The sequence below is a fragment of the Ochlerotatus camptorhynchus genome, unplaced genomic scaffold (assembly GCF_037179485.1).
Source record: "Ochlerotatus camptorhynchus isolate MF236.1 unplaced genomic scaffold, CSIRO-AGI_Acam_v1.1 ptg000325l, whole genome shotgun sequence".
Classification (NCBI taxonomy): Eukaryota; Metazoa; Arthropoda; class Insecta; order Diptera; family Culicidae; genus Ochlerotatus; species Ochlerotatus camptorhynchus.
This window is the reverse complement of record NW_027040813.1, coordinates 609,809-631,557: the sequence shown is the minus strand read 5'-3', so window position 1 is coordinate 631,557 and position 21,749 is coordinate 609,809. Positions and strand designations below refer to the sequence as shown.

Here is a 21,749-nt window from a genome sequence, read left to right as displayed (position 1 = left end):
TGAACACCGATTCTAATGGTGATCAAGTAGATCGAGTATGTGTGTGTGTGCGCGCGCTTCGGAGCGATGTGGTGACAGTGGTCAGTTTCACTCGATGTTCTCTTCGGTGGTGTCTTCTCGACGATCATCGTCGTTCGCGCAAGTGAAAGAGAAGAAGCTAGCGGGGAGAGAGATAGTCTAAGCTGCACTCCCTAAAGTGATGATGATGGGTCAGTCTCAGTGTATAGTCAGATCACGACTCTGTGCAAGTGATCTCATTTGTTTCGCAAATTCGGGCGCGTGTTGATCGTTCAATTATTATTTTTTTGTTTCGTTATTATTTCATTTCTTCGACTGTGACTGGGTAGTTTCGGTTAGTTGGATTGTTTTTGTTTTGGTCCTAGTTTCCGCGATAAGGAGCACGTGACTGTGACGCGTTATCAACAGGCGGCACTTCTTTCTGCGTGGTCAACCGGAGTGGTGTGTTTTGATTTGGTTGGTGTGTCAAAATGGGCGTGGGATCGTGGCGAAAGTAGTGTGGAAGTCTGGAAAAACGGAACGGGGCACTCTCATCTCGGTTTCGTATGATAACTCCGGAAAGAGAGGCGAAGAGAGCGAGAACGGAAGGGTAGAGAATGAGACTATCGCCGTCGTTGGTTCCAAAAATAGATTGTTTTGTTCATCAACCGTGAATTTTCGGTTCGATCTTGGATCCGCACAGCTGGACCTGCAGTAACACATTCAAACAACAACAACAACAACAACAACAACTAATAATAACAGAAAATTTTGATTAAGTAGCTTACTACTGTTCGGTTGCCAAATCGATTTGGATCGTGAAAAATTTCGTTTCTCTCCTTTACATAACCTCAAAGGAAGTAAAATTAAATCGCTCGCATCGACAGAAAGCGAACGAAAAACAACAACCAGCTGATCGATGGCAGCGTAAATCGGCCTTTTTAGCACGACCGACGACGTTGCGATTATGCAGATTGTGCTGTTTTATTACGCATTCGTCTTCGCCTTCGTATGCAATATTTTGATGCGGGCCGGGATCATGACTCATACAGACGTAGTGCTTTCTTTCTGTGCCACCACCAGCACTTCCGAGATCGGAGGATCTAAAAACAAACCGATTGGGTCAAGTGCGTTATTGACCCGCTGCGGTTGCAATGTTGATGCAAAAGGTAATCCGAGACGACCGTCGTCGCGCTTTGGTGATTTGTACACTTGTAGAAGCATTATTTGAGGGGATGCCAAAAATTTGTGATTGAACGCGGTGTCGCGTCAGGGCCCCGCAAGTGCATCAACAACCGCGCGCGACACTTCCAAGTACATGAAAAATGAAAGTCAAGTTCGAATTTGGCCATGGTTTTTTTTGGGGGTTTCGCACAGGTGCAGGGTTGGATGAAGGCAAAAGAGGGAAAATTCGGAGTTTGAAGAGACGGGATATTCGGCAGGGTTGGCCTATTTAGTCGGTGATGTGGAGTATTGCTAGTGAATCCGAGTTTTATCTTTCTATACCGGAAGTTGCCTTTGTTTGGATCGATAAAGAAGAACGGTAGTCAAATTGGCAATCTTGAGTTAGAAATCATGCAACCCTGCTTCGTAATTCCCAGTATTTCCACTAGGACTCATCCACACAGTTATCTAAGTTTTACTTGAATACAGTCCATAGCAGTTTTTTGGTACAATACACCCAGCGAGGCATTCCCTATGCATTTCGACATCCCTAAAATGGAGTTGACTCTGATCCATGGGAAATAATTCGCTCTCTGAATCTTGGAGAGGCATTTGCTTTCAATCCCGGCAAGAAATTCTCTCTGAATTCTGAATAGAAATCCACATTGAACCCCGGAAAAATTAGTAACTTTGAATCCCAGAAAAGATATCCAATCCTGGAGGCGAAAGTTATTGCGAAAAAGATGATCTTGTTTGAATTTTGGGAAATTTTATTAATCTACATTCTATTAGACCTCGAACCCTTGAAATACCGGAAAGGGTTTCTTTTATTACTCCAAAAGGGTATTATCTCAGAATCCAGTTAAACGGAAAGGAACCCCAGGAAAAAGATTCTCTTGCCATTCTGGATTGAGATTGTTTTTGGATTTCGGAAAGAGTATCTTTCCCAATTCCGGAAATAAATTCTCACTGATTCTTTCTGAATGCCGAAGGAAATTCAGTATGAATTTCAAAAATAGTTTACTCTGAATCCCGGAAAAAGATTCTCTCGAAATTTAGAAAATCAACTCCTGTATAATTCCGAAAGATTCATTACTCTGAATTCTAGGAAGCGAATCACTGATTTCTGGAGAGGAATCTCATTCCAAAAGAGAAAACGATTGACTGGGTCCTAGATATTGTTTACATTTCCGGGCAATTTTAGGCTACCCGGGATTTGGATGCCGGAATTCCCTGCAATGTGGAAATATTTGTGTTCGGCTACCAAATATTTCAATTCATCGATTTCGAAGGCGCAATCGAGGTTAGCCTTACGGAGCTGACATATCATTGTTTGATGTTTAGCAAGAATGACTTAATACTACGTCTAGTAGGGGAGGACCGATTACCCGCGGTTGACTCGAGGTTAGAAAGGGTTAACAGGGAGGAGTATGGAAATGGGGTATCGTTGACCCATGAGAGAATAGGTTGATTTCCCGGAAGACCCTGGAAGTTTCTTCCAACTCTCTGTGAAGTGTTCCCCGGAAGTTTATTCAAACCTTCTCGGAAGTATCTTCCTACTTAGTCCTACTGGTTTTCGTTGTAAGTAGAAATTGGTTGGTTCTCCTGAAATTTTCTTCTGACATCCCCAAAAGTCCTTGAGTCTTCCTTTAAAAGTGTCTTATCTATTTTACGGGAAGCTTTTTTCAGAGAAATTCATTTCAACTTTTCCTAGAAGTATCTTCCAACTTCCTCCGGAAAACTATGTAAACTAGTCCCGAAAGTTCCTACCGGTTGGCCGGATGTTTTTACTGGCTTAGCCGGAGTTGATTCTTCTTCTTCTTTTCTTATTCTTATTATTTGGCTTTATTACGTCCCCATTAGGATTTCACGCCGGCTCTAAATTGGAACTTTCTAAGCCTGTACAATTTTTACATTAAGATTATATTTTGTGACAAGTACAACCATACTAAATGTCCAGGGAAGTCGAGAAATTTTCCAACCCGAAAAATTTTAAGATCGAACCGGGAATCGAACCCAGCCGCCTCCAGTATAGTCTTGCTTTATAGCCGGAAATACGTAAATTTTCAAACTTGAAAATACGCTCAACTTGACATTCAGGACCTCTGAGCTCCTCAGGAAACTCCCTCAACTTGGTAATTCTATATGAAAGTTTCGAAAATTTTGCCAAGTCATCCAAAACTTACTCTTTGACATTTAGTCTTGAAAGCCCTACAAATCCGCCACCGAAAAAAAAAACACTGTGAACCGTTCTGAACAATTCCCTTGCCAACTCCGGGAAGTCCTCCTGAAAAAATCCACTTATTTCCTCTAAAACCATTCTAATCATCCCAACTGAAGTTCCATTAGAAGCCTTCAAAATCATCCCTAGCAATGCAATGTCATTGCCACATTTGCAGGAAATCGTCTGACAATTTCCTGGCAGTGCTGCCCTTAATGACCTCTAAGCTTCTTCTAGAAATTCCTTCTTGCCTCCTCTGCTTGTGATGTGAATGTCTTATGAAGTTGTCCTAGCACATGCAATCAAAACATGTTCCAAACTCCACCTTTGGTTCCTTAAAAAATTCTTCAAATGTTGCCTCGAAGTTTTGGGAACTTCTCTAAGGAACCCTCCTGATTTGGCTTGCCCTGGAAAATCTTTATGCATCCTCAGAATATGTTCTGTTGGACGACAAGCCTTCCAATCCTAATGAATACAGCCTTCTGAAAGTTATCAGAACATGTCAGGAAAGACCTCTGCAATTCCCCTTGGATGATGCTTGTATGTTTTTCCAATCTCTTTAAGGTCCTCCTCTTATATCTTCTAAAAATTTAGCTCAACTTGTCCGACCTTTGAAAAAAATATACACTGAAAAAAAAACTACATTTCTTTCGGAAAATGTTCACTAAATGTTTCGACAATTACAACACAGACCTAATACTGATGTACTCTTTCCTTTCCATTGGATCCTGCAATTTCTTTTTCTCTGTACAAGATCTGTTAACTTTCCATTAAAATTTAAAGTCTCTTGCCAAGAATCTCCCCTAAGTTCGAAGTCCTCCAAAACTACCCGGAGGTTTCTTTATCGAGTAATATCACTTCAAATCATAACGAAGGTCCTCGAAACACAGTTCTCACTTCCCCTGGAAGCCCTCTAAACACTTCCTGAAACTCCCCCGAGGTGACAATTGTTTGCTGTTGGCAGTCTAAGATTTGCTACGTCTTTCTAAAGTCCTCCAAACATTTTAAGAAAATCTTTAGATATTCCTTTGGACTGGCCATTCATTGACCTAAAATTGAGCACCTAGGGCCAACGTGAAAGATTTCCATCCTGGGTGGCTACTTTCTCTATGTTTGATTTCCTCTTCGCTTTCTTTCGTATCACAGTTTTTTGTCACTTACTAAATTGTCAAAGCCAGTCCAAACATGTGGAACGATCTTTGGCGTCTTAAGGTCATTTTGGAGTTGTTCAAACCTAGATAGCATTTTCCTTTTTCGGGAACACGACACTGAAGTCATTTTCCGGACGATTTCGGACTTGTTGCTGTCATTTCTGGTGACTTTTTAATAGTTTTGGCGGTTCTGATGCCTGACCAAGTAACAATTTTGTTTTTATTATGGTTCTGTAGAGCATGATTTCGCCTTGCAGAATGCTTTAAAACCTCCATAAAACTTGCAATGTTAGTTAGGTGTTTTGCATTTTCATTGTTACTTTGGTGTTTTAAGACCCTTTTGGCAATTTATTCAGAATGGCAGCTCTACCGGAAATACCTGGAAACCAGACAAAGTCGGGAAGTTGAATAATGTATCAGGAAAATGCTTGCAACAAACGTGCAGGGTGTCTACTACCTGTAAAATCCTGGAGAACCTGGAAGCTTCAGGGAATTTATTTTATCTTGTGGAATCTGGGATTCTCAGGTAATTTTCCAATTGGTTTATCAAGCACATTATATTGAAGTACGCCAGATAATTAAAAAAAAATTATCCTCGTTAGTTACTCTTACTCTTTGAACGAAATTATTCTGGAGAGGATTACTCGTCAGTCTTAGGCATGAATTGTGTTTTTAAGGCTCTGGAACATTGATAATCTTTGCAGATTTTAAACTTAGACTATGTTTTGAAATCTTGAACTCAATCAAATAAAACTGGGAGACGTTTTCAAAAATCTGGAGCGAAATTAAATACACAACACTACGGATATAGAATAAATTTCAAGAATCCAGATTTCAAATAAATTAAAAGACTTCCAAAAATGTCAAAGTTTATGAACTTTAATGAATGAAATTAATAAGAATTTCCATGGACCTCTAGGAATAATTTCAAGGGAACTCAGAGCATGAATTTCTAGGAAAGTGAAATCTGAGGATTCTTTCCTGATTAGTTCTGAGCAACTGCAGACTCCAGGTGAAACTTAAGGAGAATTCCAAAGGAATCCTGAGTAGGATTCAAAGTAAATTTACAAGAGAATTATGTGGAGCATTCTAAGGCAATTCCAAAGAGAGTTCGTAATTCCTGACTAAAACGCAAAGTTTTCTTGAGGAAAATTAGGTCATTTTGAATTTCGCTAAAAAAAATCAAAGTATCTCTGGTTCTATATATCATCCTGAAGTTTAGATCTTCAAGTTCCACAGGTTCAACAGTGACTTATACGATGTACCAACAGATTTGTTTAACCCAACCCGCATCATAGAGCCCCATTACATCATGTGAGGCATATAACGGTGTTAATTGTCCTGGAGTTTAGACTTAGACGTTTTACAGATTCACCAAGTTATTAGACGATGTCTCAACTAAATTTGTGAACCCAAAAAGATCATGCGGGATACGTAGTTGCAATGACCAAATATTTTAGGATCATCAAGTTATTCTGAGGATTTGGTCTTGATTTTCAACAGGCTCAACAACATGTTGTATGATGTCCTGATGTATGCTTCCAGAAATTAATAAAATTAGTTGTTCCCTCATTTCACATCCGTTGAATCATTCTCAACGGCCATCCGGTTGTGAATATATCGCAGCATTGATAATAATGTACATATCTATATCTTTTCCGGTGCCATGGAGTCAGCAAAGTAAAAGTGAAAGAAGAGTAGCAAAATGGAGCACATGCGATGCAACAATGGAGTGATGCTTATTAAAAAAAAATACTCGAAGACCGGCACTGTCGTGAAATAACATGGGAGACTTGTGTAACGAAATAGTGTTGGGTTTTAAACGCTTTAAATGTTGTCATTTATTGATGAATTTAAGTTCTTTTCACACCCTTTGATTCAGAATTGATGTAAGATTTGTTTGGTATAAAGATTACAGTTATTTATCATTAGCAAGTTATTGAAAACTGATCAAACTTTTATAGTGACTTATTCGTTTTCTATAAAAGGACTTAGGACACTGCTATTGGCTTGCTATTGATCTGTATGGGTAGCTTTCGATAAACTAAAGATGGTTTCAATTAACTTCTGTTAAAATTCGAGAACTCGGGAATTTCAGGAAACTCCAGAAAACTCTTCCATTTGTTGTAGGACAATTTAACGGATCAACTAATGCCCATATAATTGCTGAAAATTTAAAGCAGTTTCGAGAAGCTCAGGGAATTTCAGAAAATGTCAGCACTGTTTCGATAGGTTCACGAAAATTTTGGAAACGCAAGGGAAGCAACATGAACATTTAAAGGGAAGTTCAGTACTTTTTAAGGGCAGTTTCGCGATCTCTTAAAAATTAAAAAAAAATAATTGTGAGAGCACTTTAGAAGTTCCGAAAACTTCAAGCATGTCCAGAGACCTTAAAAGAAGATTAGAGATTTTCCGGTAGTTTCATTATAATCAGGGAAGTTTCAAGTACTTCAAGGATGATCATAGAACTACAAAATAACCTCATTAACTTCAGGAAATTTAAGAGGTGAACCAGCCTCTAGCTACAAATTCTCTATAAAAAACTTCAGGTAAATTGTAAGAACATTCAACCCTTTCCGAAGAATTTTCGGATGTTCCGAAGTGCATTTCAGGAATTTTCCGAAAACTTCAGGGACATTGTGGGGTCTTCAGGGATTGTTGTACTAACACCTCGAAGAAATTTCTTTCTTCGGGATTTTTCTCCCAACTTCTCCTTGCTGGCTTCCAACTTTCTTCAAAATGTTCATCCAATCTACCTTAGGAAGTTCCTACCAGCGTCTCCCGGAAGTTTCATCCGTCTTCTCCAGGAAGTTCAATTAAACTTCTACCGATTGTACCTCTAGAATTCTCCCAGAAGTTTCTGCCGTCATCCTCTGGAAGTTTCTCCAAATGTTTTCTGCCTTCCTCTAGGCGTGTCATTCGATTTTCTCCGAAAGATTCTTTAAATTTTCACCAGAAGATTCTCAATATTTGTCTGGTGAACTTCGGCTGGAGATAGACTAGCAAGGCCCAACTGCAAGCTTGTGCAAGTCGGAGACAGATGAGCTCTGGCACCGGCGGCCCGGACACTTTAGCGAGCAAGGAATGAAGGCGATGGCATCGAACAACCTGATGACTGGTGCTGAGTTTCGTGGGGGCAAGCTGAGTTTCTGCAATGCCGGTGACCTTTTCAGCGGAGCTCGTGATCGAGCGACCGGGCCTTTGGAAAGGATCCACTCGGACGTGTGTGGTCCTATCGATCCCCCTGCATGGAACGGATCCCGATACTTCGTGAGCTTCATCGATGACCATACCCACTTTTCGGTGCTGTACATGATGCGGAGGAAGTCCGAGGTCTTCAGTATGTTACAGGAATATGAGGCCGTGACGACGGTGAAGTTGACGTAGAAATCCGTAGGGAATACAAATCGAACCGACGGTGGCATACACGCCACAGCGGAATGGCGAACTGTGCTCGAAAAGCTCCACAATATGCTGATCGAGTCACGGGTCCCCGAAGTAATGTGGCCCGAAGCTGTCCTGCCCAAGACGGTAGCCCCTACTGAGGCTTGGTATGGGAGTAAACCGTGCTTGAAGAAACGTGTGTTCAGGTGTAAATCCTACGATCAGCACCGCAAGAAGCTTGACGTGACTCGTGACGTGAAGTTCGACGAATCCGTAGCTTTCCGTACTAGAAGTGTCCCGAGAAGAAGGATTCCCCACTGGTCATGTGTATTTCCCTCCCGAGCAAGAGGGGGAAGGTGATCACGACGTTGAGGATGGCACACCCAACCGTCCCAAGAAAATCTAGCCGGATGCTGATCAAGATCACGACCAAGACCACGAACCTCCGTGGGACTTGATCACATCAAGGGAGATGAGAAGTTGTATTCACAAAATGTGTTTCTTTATCCAAATTGTCCTGGAGTTCAGATCTTGATGTTCCTCAGATTCATCGAGGTATTGTACGATGTCTCGACTAAATTTGTGAACCCGAACAACTGCGTGGAGCCTCACTACATAATGTGGAATATGTAGTTATAATGACAAAATATTGTTGAGTATCCAAGTTATATTGAGGATTGGGTCTTGATTATTTCACGATATTTTGAAGTAATCTGTCTTGACAACAATATGTTATACATGATGTAACAAGTTCTCGCATTTATCTACAAACTCGAATGGTTCGTTGAAACGTCATATAAGCCTTTCATGGGTATCAAGATCTTAAATTCTTCTTCTTCTTCGCATTTTAAGCTTAATGCTTATCGCATTTTAGCTTATTGCGTGTTCCCAACTTAGTGTTCTAGATGCACTTCCACAGTTATTAATTGAGCGCTTTCGTTGCCTGTACCATTTTTGCATTAGCATAATTGTGTGGCAAGTACAATCATAATCTATGGCCAGGGAAGTCGAGAAATTTTCCAACCCGAAAAATTCCTAGACCGGACCGGGAATCGAACCCAGCCACCTCCAAGCATGGTCTTGCTTTGTAGCGTGCCTTCACCGACTGAGCTAAGATCTCACAGGAATCCCCCGAATAGCGCGGTGGGCGATACCGTCCATACACCGCAATTTTTCGGCTGTCATCCATCCGATTGAGCTAATTTCTAGACTAACATTTGAAAGGGGCGGAAGAGCCAAAATGTAAACAAACCATATTTTGCCACATATAGAGAGAATAGTTCACAAACTACTCGATAAATACGAAAAAGTAGAAGAAAATATCATTCAAATTATCAAAAACGTTTCTTCTTACATGGCGTATTTCCAACTTTCAAATCTATGATAAATCTGGTTGTTACGCCTTGCACCAGAACTACGAATTATATGGTTTTAATATGCCAAATGTTTTGATTCTGTAGTATCTAGTCACGCCCGATTCATTTGAAATGCATCCGATTGATAGTTCACGTTTAAACAACGAACAAAAAGCAGATGAAAAAATCTCCGGGCGTAATTCCACTCTCACAAAATTTGCGAACGAAGAACCAAGGCGGAACAACAAACAAAAAATCCCGAGGGTGTACTTCTACGGCGTATCACCAGTGTTGGCAGTTCAAAGGGTGGAAGATCTGGGGGGTAACAACATGTATGAAATTATCAGGGCGTATGATGTTTTCTTCTCAATTTCACGACAAAGAAAACTTTTTTTGAGTTTTTAGTGATGCACGATGATAGATTACACTATTAACTATATGTCAAGCTTATAAAATCAACCAGAAAATGGAAAGTCGTGAAATAGGATTAATTTTTAGGTCAACAAAATTCAGAAGCGATTTTTTCTATATGGTCATTTTGGAATTACGCCCTTTTCAAATGTTAGTCTAGATTTTATCTATGTGATTAGGGCTAACCATAAACTTGTCATCTACAGAAAATCATAATCCATAAGAAACACTTATGAATGTAGCCACATGAAATCGGTATGAATTTCATTGATTTGCCTTTTGAAAAATAAGGTTGACAAAAAAATAATAAATCGAAGCAGACGGTAACCGAACCTTGGACGTTGAGAATACGGGGCCCGTGTGTTGACCACTCGTCTTTCAACGCTTGGAAAAACGTAATGGTTAAAGGCGTATAAGAGCTACCTCATGTTACCCGCAAATCATGTTTATAGAATTCATATGTGTTGTTCATAAGCCGAGCCTTATGTAATTCCTAAGTCCATTTGCCTCAGTGTAATAAAGAAAATTCGAAATAGATATTATGACATCAATTCAGTGGCGTCGCGTCCACATGTGCAACCTGTGCACGACACAGGTGTAAACAATTAAAAAAATGCGTTTAGATTTTTATAGATGTTTAGATGTTTAAATATTCGACCTTCACAGCTAAAAAAAAGTAGTGTAAATTTCCGTTACTATGATGCACATAAATGGAGCGTCATATATCATACAAATTTAGATTATAGATCGTGTAAATTTATGAGACATGTCATGCAATATCCCATATATTGTATGCAACTGTCCACTTTTGTTTGCAACATTTCTTGCAAGTTGCTAATTTACGTGAAAAGGAAGTTTACATGTATGAATGTTTGCATGCATGGATGTTTACATCGCCAGTAAAATTCAGAATTTTTTGGTGTGTTGGTTTGCTTCAAAAAGGGTTAAATTCAGTTGGGATGGTCTGCCTAATCCCTAATGCATTGATTTCTAACCATGTCGATATCACTACCATGACAAAACTCGTTAAATAGTGCACCTAAAAGCGAGCTCTTTTGGGTGGCGGGTGGCAAGTTTGTGAATGGCCAAATGCTTGTTGTAAGCCAAGCAGACCTTCTATCACCTCTTGAAACATACCACAAATTTCCCACAATACATGGCGGTTTGCACCACTCACTGGTTGTAATTGAAGTTTTCAGCAGTCACGCGTCAAACGGGAGCAACACGCAAACAGCAGTCTGGTACACTTTGGACGTTATCATACTTGCAGACCGGTTTGAATGTGTGAGTTTAAATTAGAAGAACATTTGTGATGTATGGGTGCCCAAAGTGTGCATTCCTCGCTGTGCACTTGCATATCTGATTGCAGACAAAGAGAGTAATGGAGAAAGAGAGCGCAAAAGCCCGCTCTCACTCTCTTGTCAGTTGTGAATCTCTCGATTACCGTCTGTCAAAGCTTATGAGCTTCCCCTGGTTCATTCTGATAGTGTTGTTCTGATGAATAAAGAGTTGATTAATTCAAGTTCGCTACCCAAGGGACTGTGAATTTTCTCTAGATTTTGGCATTGTTCTGTATCAAAAAATGTTTTCGGAAGTGTTTGACGGATATTCTTTATTACACTTCAGTCGAAAGAGTTAGCCTTTTGATAAAAACGAGAATTCAAGCTGAACATTGCATTAGGTCCTAAGTACATTGACAGATTCTCTCCGTCGACTTTCTCTTTCAGGGTGTCTACTCAATCCAAGGAATCAAATTCCCTGAGTTTTCCAGGTTTTTCCAGGTCGGATGAAAAAAATTCAGGTGCATACAAATTATAGACATTATTATTTTATCGAACCCCCCTGTTTGCTGGTGTTCACACTGCTTGAACATGTCGAAAGAACTGTCAATTTAGATTTCAAAACAAAACTGTATCAGGAATCAAAAGTAAATACTTCCATCATGAATTACCGGAAAATTGCTCTAGTTTCGGCAGACGTATTTGCTTTTATTATTTTAAATAAAATGAGAAAGAGAATGTGAACTTTGTGGAGTAGGAAATGGTTGCTCAGGAGGAACACCGGCAGGGATTTGGCTCATCTTGTCCATCAAGAGCTGCGATATGAAGATGAAAATGGATTTCAAAACTTCGCCAGGATGTCGATTCCAACTTTCGACAAACTAGTGGGAAAAGTTCTCACTAGATATACATGATTCCTTGAGTTCTGAAAATGTCTGTTAACAACTCAATTCTGCAAGGTCTTCAAACCTTCTGACGTCCCTGAAGTTTTGTTTCTGTTCTCCGGTAAAATTTCTTTAAAGATCAACAATCTTTCCTGACAATCTGCAAATGTCTCGGTAGTTCTACAGATTTTTTTTGAAGTTCTGTGTGTTCTTCAGAAGTTCTGCTAATTTTCCTAGAAATCTATAAAGTTCCTGAATCCCTGAAGATTAAAGATCCTTGAAGATCAACAATTATCTCTGATGTTCACAAAACGTCTAATAATCTGCAAACTTCTCGAAAGTGCTGTAATTTTCTCTGCAGATTTTCATGATTCAATGAATATCTGCAAATATCTCTGAACATCTATACAATTTTCTAAAGAATTAAAAGATTATCTAGAAATTTTTTAGCTTTCCGGAAGTTTTAGGAAGTATTCTGAAGATTTTCTAATTTTTTTGAAGCTTTGCAAATATCTCTAAAGATCAGCGAACTTGCCTGAAGTTCTGTAAATGTCTTTCAAAATCCAAGAACCGCAGTAAAATTTTGAAAATTTATTTAAACATCTGCTAATTTTTGAGTAGATTTACGACCTACCCTCTGAAATTTTCTGAAGTTCCTAAAATTCATTTCAAATTCTGTAAAGTTTTCTGTATTTCTGCCCTAAAGTTCTACGAACTGCCCTGAAGTTCAATAAATTTCACAGTAGATCTCCGAACTTTTCTAAAGTTCTTTAAATTTCTTTGTGGAATCTTGATCTAAAGATCGGCGAACTTTCCCGAAGATCTGTGAGTTTTGCTGAAGTTTTGCAAATTTTTCTAAAAACGTACGAACTTTCTGACGTTCTACAGACTTCTCTTAAGGTCTACGGACTTCTCTGAAGTTCTTTAGATCTATCTATTTCCGACTTCCATGGAGTTCTGCAAAATATTGTACTTTTGTACTTCGCTGCGATTTGTTTTTGGAATTGAGGTGCTTTTCTGACATTTAACGAATTTTTCTGAAGATCTCACATTTGTGTGAAACTGTGAAACTTTCTGTCAAATTCCTGCAAATATCTTTAAAGTTCTGTAAAGTTTTCTTAAGCTCCGTAGCTCTATTCCCAAGATCTACAAAAAAAAAACTTGAGGCTCAATAAATTTCTCAGTAGATCTGCAAACTTCTCTGATGTTTTGTAAATTCCTCTAGGGTTACCCTGAAGATTTGAAAATTTCCTTGAAGATTTCCTAAAGTTGTCAAAATTTATCTGAAAATATTTGAGCTTCTTTGAAGTTTTAAATGTCTCACTCAAGATCTACAAATTTTCCTGAAATCGTGTAAATATTTTTTTTTAATCCCTGAAGTTCTGCAATTTTTACTGAACATCCATTAACATTTCTGAGATTCTTGTGATTTTTTCTGAAGTCCTGTAATTTTTTTCAAAGTTATGTAGCTTTGTTCTGAAGATGTACGAACTTTTCTGATGTTGAATAATGTTTCGAGGATCTTCAAACTTTTGTGAAATACTTTATATTTCACTGTAGATTCTTGGACTTGTCTGAAGTTATGCGAATTTCCCTGAAGATTTGTAAAATTTCGCTTATAGTTAGTGAAATTATTTTTGCTTGCTTGAAGTTTTGAAAATTTCTTTGAACATTTATCTGAAGATCTACGACCTCTCTTGTGATTTTGTTTTTATGAATTTCTGTTAATAACTTTTAATTTGTTTGTAGATCTGTTCTCAAGATCTACGAACTACCCTGAAGCTCAGTTCAAAAAAAATTCTATGTTGGGTCTCAGACCTGCTGTCTGGCATGCTTATTCTTATACAATAGATGCTTCGTATGCTTCCTTTTGACGGTTGCCAGTCTCTCTTTTTCGGCTGTTTCCTTTTTACGACGATTTTGATCCTTCACATACAAATCAGCGAAGAGCGAGCGTGACAAGACTCTCTGAATGAACTTGTCTCGTTCGCACACGTTGGCTTAGCTGTCAGATGCTTGTCAAGTTCAGTGTCCTTAAGAAACGTTTCGAGGAACTGAACGAAAAACTTCTTTTGAATTACGAATGAAGTGATAATTGGAAAATTCCCTGAGTGGAACCAAAATTCCCTGAATATTCCAGGTTTTTCCAGAAAAAATAAAATTCCCTGTAAATTCCCGGTTTTCCAGGTTTTTTTCAGGTAGCAGACACCCTGTACTTTGTATCTCCACGGTCATGTAAATACATTCCCAAGTATTTTCAGCACACAGATCGATAATAGAAGCTTTTATCTAGCATCGAAAACGACAAACACAAAACAGAAATGGTTATGTGCTCAAGTTATTAACGAAATAGAAAGTCGACGAAGAGAATCGATCAATGTTACTTAGAACCTAACGCAATGTTCAGCTGGAATTAGTTAAGTTTTGCAATTCCTCCTACGTCAGTTAGCGCGAAAAGGACAGAGTTATCCTTTACCAAATGAATGTCTTGCTCTATTTGCTGCATAATTTTCTTCAGTTTCCCGTGTTATTGTTTTTAGAATTTAATCACTCAGCAATATTGAACATTGATTTTTGTCGTCTCAATTTCAGATGTAAAGTGCATGGTCCTTAAAAGAAAATATTGAAGATGCTGGACTTTCGAGACAAATATTTGTAAAAACCGAAACTGAATTATTCTTTTCCGGGGGTTTAATTTTTCGTTGTTCAAAATTCTCATTACATGAATTCCAGAATTAACTTGGAATTCTGCTCTGAATTATCTTGAAATTGTTCTGAAATAAACCAGAAGACACTCCGCGTAATAATTGCCGTTGAATTCTTTTTGGAATTTCCTTGCAACCCCTTCTAAGAATGCAGAAACAGCAGAAATCTTTCGAAATTTGATTTAGGAACCCCTGGAGTATTTTAAAGAATTTCTTTCTAATTATCAGAATTTTTTGCAATAAATTTTGTTGGAGTTCTGTGATGAATCTTTCGCACTAGGGTTGACATAATTGCCAGCACAATCTAAGAACTCTGTTTCTTGTTGAATTCAGATCATAATTCTCTTGGAATTCTTCTTAAAATTCATCTCTAATTTTCTTCACGATACCCATACAAATCTCATCAGAATCACGTAGGAATTTTCCGCAATGTTTTTGACAACTCCTTTTTAAATCTTCTTAAATTATCTAACAATTTATTTTAGAATTTTCATTCTTCTCCACAAAAATCCTTCCAAATTCATCTAACAATAACTAGGGTTTTCATGTCAGAATAATTCTGGAAATCTGCTCAAAACTTTTCCTTCGAAAACTGTGTGGGAATTTTTCTCAATATTTGTTTTAAAATTTGCTAAAAATTCCAGGGTTTTTCCGCTAGATTCTATAGATTGTTATGTAATTTGTTATAACCCTTAAAATGCTTCCAAGTCTCCGAGCGTGACAATTAGGACTCCACGACTCATAAGTATGATATTTATTTAATTTTTCATATCTGTGATCTTGAAAATTTTTCAAAATCTCACATTTCAATTATTTTTACTCCAAATCTTGCATCACGTTGCATTGTTATTAATCACAAATTTTGAAAAAAAAAGTTCTAGTTTCAGACACTGCTCAAATTTTAAAGCCCCAGAATCTTGGGAATCTTCTTAAATCACATTTTTTTTGTCCTTTCAGTAAATTCCTTTCAGAGCGTTCTTAAAAATGCGTTCAATTTGATTTTTTTGTTTAATATTAACAACTGGGATTTTTTTTAAGATTTAAACCGGGAAAAACCGGGAATTTCAAAATGAAAATTCACTGGCCACCCTGTCCATGGATTCAAGCAGTCAGGACATCGTACAATACTTTGGATGAGCCTGTAAAACTTCAAGATCTTAACTTTAGGATAATTTGGAGGAGTCGTGATGTTTTGTAATTTCAACTGTATATCCCACATGGTATAAGGGGGCTTCTACAAATGTCAAAATTTAGTCAGAATACCGTAAAAAATCCCGTTGAGTCTATAGAACATCAAGATCTGAACTTCAGGATGATTTGGAGTATCTGAGATATTTTGTTAACACACTGATTTTGTTAACTCCACTAATGAGCTCTTACAAAGCTCTCTGGAGTCGTACATTTAGTCGGGACATCGAGAAAAACTTAATTGACCATGCAGAACTTCAAGACCAATTCTTCAGGATGATTTGAAGATCTTATAGTTCCTCGTTTATGCTTTGTGTTTTTGATTTCATATGGTGTGTTTCTAGGCTCTGTGATGTCTTTTTAAAAACATATCATTGTATAACATCTCCTGTGAGTCTCTGTAGATCCTTTAAAGATAAAGGTCTAAACTTCAGACCAATTTGGATGTCCAAGATCATCCCAAGAAATTTTTTTTTTCTTCTGATACTTCATTGTTTTTGTACTATTAAACCTGAAATGTTCCGTAATAATAATAATTGGGACTGAAACGGTTCAACGATTCCCCTTAGCGAATGATTGGGCAAAGTTTTATGGAGTACGGAGCTTAATCTGGAGCGTTTTCAGCACTTTTGAGACCAGTGTAGTAATTTGTTGGGGGCTGTTTTGGAAATGTTGTAGTTTATGAGGCAATTTAAGGGTTCCATAGACCATTTTGGTGCTTTTCAAATAATCTTTGAAGGTTATTTTGGTGGCCTTTTATGCAATTTTTGCAGACCATTTCGTTGTTTTCCCAACTGAATTCATGAATTATAAAATCCGGAATTATTCGACCAACAAACCAGTCAAAAAAATCTGTAATTTCAAAACGGAAATAAAATTGTCACCTTGGCCTGAACAGAGTGCATCCCAGTGTTGCCCAAATGGCGCATTCGCTTTTTTTCATCGCAATTACGACCACTGTGCGTTCGACGGGCGTCCGGATCAAAATAAGACACCCGCCGTAAGAAAATACACATTCATCGAACGACGACGAATGGTTTATTTTTACCAAAATTACTTAAGCGTTTCTGCTCGTGTTGATCGGGTTGTTGTTGTTGTTGTTACTTATACGGGTTGTCATTATTTATTCAATTGTAGTGCCGCTCCCCAAAAGATTCATTTTCTTTCTCCAATGAATTATAGCAAACAAATGAAAAAAGTAGTTCAAAAGTTGCGCTGTGCAGTTTCGCTACAGCCAACTAAACTTGGTGACGATGTCACGAGTGTCACATGTGGAAACCTTGACGCCACCGACACGATCATCCAGGTTGTGTTGGTTGGGAGCTTGGTGTAGTAGTTAGTCGGCGTTCGGTGGCACATTTTCCCACGCAGGTTTTTCTCATTTTCTTCGATTCCATTCTCGCACTCTCGCGAGATCGAAAATCTTTCCACCTTTTTTTTTACGATCGTACAGATTTTCACGATCCAGGGATGTAGTCGTGGGGTGGGGGAGTCTCAATTTTACTGGTATCGATTTTTTCGTTTGAGCAGATCTTCTCTAATTATTTATAATATTTTAGGAAACAGTTCATGGTTTCACCAATCGTTTGAATGCTTAAAATCAAAGTTGGGAAGTCGAATTTTCCTTGCTATGGGAAAAATCGATAAAGAAGATCACTCCTAAACCGATTTCAGAAATTCAAACGATACTCGGTCCAACTCGATACTTCTTCAACCCTGGCAGTCGCATTCTGTGCACGACCCTTACTGACCATCCCTCAATCGGTGGCAGCGTGAGAGAGGGTCGTCTGATGCTCTTCCCAATCAACACATTAATGTAGTAGGTAGCGCTCAACTTCGGTCGCTTTTCGTCGCTTTTCTCGGCTTTTCCGCCGTTCGTTCATTTGCGTTTCATTCTTTCCAACTTTTCGTGTCATTGGTATTTTTAGCAAACGTCTCTCGGCCCAACTAGCGACCGACCGTACTGATCGACAATCGACGACGGCCATCCATCGGTCGGTGTGTATGTTTGTGTGAGTGTGTTGACCGCGCAGAATGAAAACAACTACTTGTGATTGCGCGGTCCAACAAGTAGTGATTGTCGCCCGTCGTCGCCGTCGGCTGGTGATTGATTGAATTCGGGTCCCGTTGTTTCAAAGGATTCACGGAAATCAATTCACCCCGGATCAAACCATAACTCAATGAAGCAGAAGATGATACTACAGTGAAGCAAGTGAAGAAGACAAAGAAGAAGAAACCGAAGTGATCGCTCGGTGGTTTCGGTGGTTTTGTGAGTGTGAGTGTTGCCCGTTTCAAAAGAAAAAAAAGTCCTGTATCCCTCTATAAAACCACTGCTGTTTCGCTGTGAATGAGTGAGTGAGTGAAGCGAAGAATCCACCACGCAGAAGAAGACAAAGGCAAAGCAAGCAAAAGTTTCCGTTTCCGTTGATCCGTCGTCCCCTTGCGCAGTAGTTCCCCGTGAGATTTGAGGTCAAGAGCAGTTCTATCTTATTGAAGTGCAAATAGTCGAAAGCGGAGAAGAGACCGAAGAGAACGAAGAAGCCGAGCTATGTCCGCAACGGCCGCAGCCGTGAAGCTTCCAGCAGCGAAAGTGGTAGTACATAGTCCCATCCCATTGCCCATTGATTGTTAACATCACTGTGACGGACGTTCGGCTAAAAGTGTCCTTCTCTGTTGTCAACCGCAGCAACAGCAGCAGCAGATCAATGGATCGTCGTCAGCGCTGGCCAAGGCGACCAGCGGCAGCGAAACGGCCAAAAAGTCGATCAAGGTCGTCGACCCACCCGCAGCAGCGACTGCTTCAAAATCCAACGGTACTTCCGGTCCAATTCGTAAGCAAGCCATCCCTTCCCCGGTGAGAAAAACGACCAACGGTAGCAGTACCCAGCATGATCCGAACCACGCCAAACGGTCCCATTCGCCGGAACCTCGGACGTCGTCGTCGTCGGCTTCGGCTTCCGAAGAAGACACCACCGGAAGTAGCAGCACCAGCAGCAGCAGTGCTACGCCTGCCGTTGCCGTTGCTGCTCCGGAAGTCAAGCCGACGCCGAAGGTGGAACCTCCGGCGACCTTCAAAGGCAGCGGCCCCAACGGGGAGCTCACTCTGAAGGATATTCCCGTGTCGGGGATCTCCTTCCAGGAGGTGATCGACCCGAAACACGAGGGGCCTCCGGTGACGAAAGTGATCATCTACAAGCCGAAGTCCGGCAAGGGTCAGCTGACGGCCAAAGTGATCGTGACGAAGGTTTTTGCCCGAACATCTTTGTTTTTGTTTACTTTGTGTCCTGTGTTGTAACTGAACTCGACTGTTGTTAGGTGTGACATAGGTGTTCCTCTCCTGTTGACGAATGTTGACTTGCAACCTGTACGTCGTTAGCAGTGACTATGTTGGGTGTCGACGGAAGATGGAAGGATGTGATACTGCGGGATTTGTTTAAAAATTTAAGTCACGACAATTAGCTTCTTATTTGTGGTCTCTGGACGACTTACGCTTATTGTAAAACTTCCTGACAAATCATCATCTGCATATTTAGAGACTTCTCAATACATTCAAAATATTATTTGATCGTTCCACAAATGTGCATCAAAAAGACGCTGAGATCGTTAAATCTTTTCGCAAAGACTTTGGGATCTTCTAGAAGTCTAATGTCGTTTTCGTTTTTGCGGTGTAGCTACACCGGTGCTACACCGCCAAACACCGAAAAAATTCATGGTGTAGCTATCGGTTGCACCTTTGTTTACAAACAAATGATGATGAGCTGTATGGTAGATGGTATAATCCAAAAGCTCCTTGGATCCAAGACCGTCCCTGAAAAGTATTTAAAAATATGTTTAAGCTTGTTTGTGAACTACCTATGGATGATTTTGAAATATCATTTGACCTCTTACGGGAATGACTTTTGACCTGTCGAAACAGACCTTGGTTACCAAAAAGTCGGTCAATTCGACAGTAAGCATGCATAAAGGCGTATATACGATGATCGATTCTCTTCATCGATTTTCTCTTTGAATTGCTACAGCTTAGCGAAACAATTTTCCAGAATTTGTCCAATGCAGAGTTGTAACAACAATCAATACGAAACTAACGATTTTAAATTGGCTCACTACTTGACTAGCCTATTGATCCCAAGCAAACGATTAACGTACCCCATTCTAGTCAAAATTCTAGTACTACACAATGTTTGTTTTGATTCGTTATGAAAGTTTGACAGATAAAATGAGGGGTTAGTGGATTTTCCTATGTTTCGAGGGGTGAATCGTTTGGCTTGGGACCGAAAACAGTACCAGAGCTGAGCCAAAAAGTTGAGCACGTTTCTTCGGGACCTTCTGGTCTTAGAGTTACCTCTATGGTTGTAACAGGTTGTAACAGGTTGTATTGGCTATCAAAAGCAACAGCAAACGTACCGATAAACGTTAAATCTAGCGAGTTATTAACAAAAGAGAAAATCAACGAAGAGAATCGATCATCGCGTTTACGCCCTTATGCATGCTCACTGTCGACTTGTCCTTTTGTCCATAGTAGACTGATATAGAGCATTTCCAGGTCAAATAGCATACCAAAAATTAATTTTAGACTCGGCCTTCTCCGATTTTCATGAAACTTTGCGTAATTATTTGTTATGGTCAATCATTCATATTCGAGCTACAATTCGTCCATTTTTAATCTTGCAAAATACTTCAAAATGGCGTATTCGGTCTTTTAAAAAAAATCTTATCTCGAAAACGTCACTTGCAATCTAGATGACGTCTGAGACAAAGTTGTTGAAAAAAATAATTTAGAAAAATAGGGTTAACTACCCCATTTTCGGTCTATTAAGCACAACCCGCACTTAGTGTTTCTTAATCTAGCGCAGTTTAGCACCAAATGGAATGTTATTATTACTGATGGCTTCCAAATTTATTTACCTTTCCGTATGTAGATTTGATAAAGAGAAACCAATCGTTGAGATATTATCAAAAGTCTAACACTGCTTCTTGACGCCAAACTCGGCCTACGGATTCTAAACTCGGCCTAACGCATTGAATCGCCATTGAATTCACTTCGGCCTATCGGATGAAGATAAGAATTGAATCGATCGGAGCGCTTCTTTTGTTTTTGGGAATAATGGGTGCAAAGTTTCCTACCAAACGTTCTCATTGACTTCGTTCGGTAGCTTTTGAACTAAAGTATCGTACCAAACGCATAATTGACTTGTTAACTCTGAAATCATGGATTTATTTGAAGTTTTCTGCTCGATAGGCCCAAAATGGGCGATTAGGCCGAAGTAGTTCTCTACCCTATACACGATACCAAATTTCGAGTCATTTAGGGTCTCTAATAAAATAAATCTTAAAACGTGATTGAAACTTGAATAACAAAAAAAAACACACTTTTCAATATTTTTTTGAGTATTTTACACACAAAAAGGTTATTGCAAAATGCAATCTTCTGTGAAAATTTCAAGCTAAAAAATCATAGAACAACAATTTTTATACCAATTTTTAAACTTTTTGCTTATATTTTTGTTTGTAAAATTTTACACATGAAGTGTAAAAAATGGCTTTATGTTCAAAATTTTTCAAAAATTATAATCGAACAAAATGTTCAAAAGTTGTCCTACATTTTTTGTTAATTTTTGTGTCAAGCTTGAAAATTTCACAGAAGATGGCAATAAGCCTTTTAATGAAAATTATTCAAAAAATATTTAATAGGGTATTTTTTTAATTTAAGTTAATTCGATTTTTTAGATTTTTTATCTCAAAATTACTTGAATTTTTTTCCTGAAAAGAAGTAAAGATTTCCTACAACTTTGTCTCGGACGTCAATTTGATTGGAAGTGACGTTTTCGAGTTATGATTTATTAAAAAATCTCGAATACGCCATTTTGAGTTTTTTTTTGCGAGATTCTAAATGGTCGAAATTTTGCGCAAATGTGAATGATTGACCATAACAAACAATTATGCAGAGTTTAATGCAAATCGGAGAAGGTCACATCGGATCGTTCCGTCATTTGGCGTGGAACTACTCGA

The 21,749-nt window shown here is 39.0% G+C and overlaps 1 protein-coding gene across 6 annotated transcripts in view; it reads left to right on the top strand.

Annotated features, from left to right (window-relative positions):
- The first annotated feature begins 237 nt into the window (after positions 1–237).
- Doa (Darkener of apricot) overlaps positions 238–21,749 on the top strand; it is an 87,966-nt gene continuing 66,454 nt past the window's right edge. The window contains exons 1-2 of one of the 6 annotated variants that reach the window (XM_065229998.1): positions 17,397–18,333; positions 18,427–18,571. In XM_065229998.1, coding sequence (XP_065086070.1) covers positions 18,446–18,571 — 126 coding nt within the window. In that variant the 5' untranslated portion in view covers positions 17,397–18,333; positions 18,427–18,445. Of the gene's footprint in view, positions 353–17,396; positions 18,572–21,749 lie in introns of those variants that run through there. The other 5 variants (XM_065230001.1, XM_065229996.1, XM_065230000.1 and 2 more) reach the window with 5 other exon arrangements.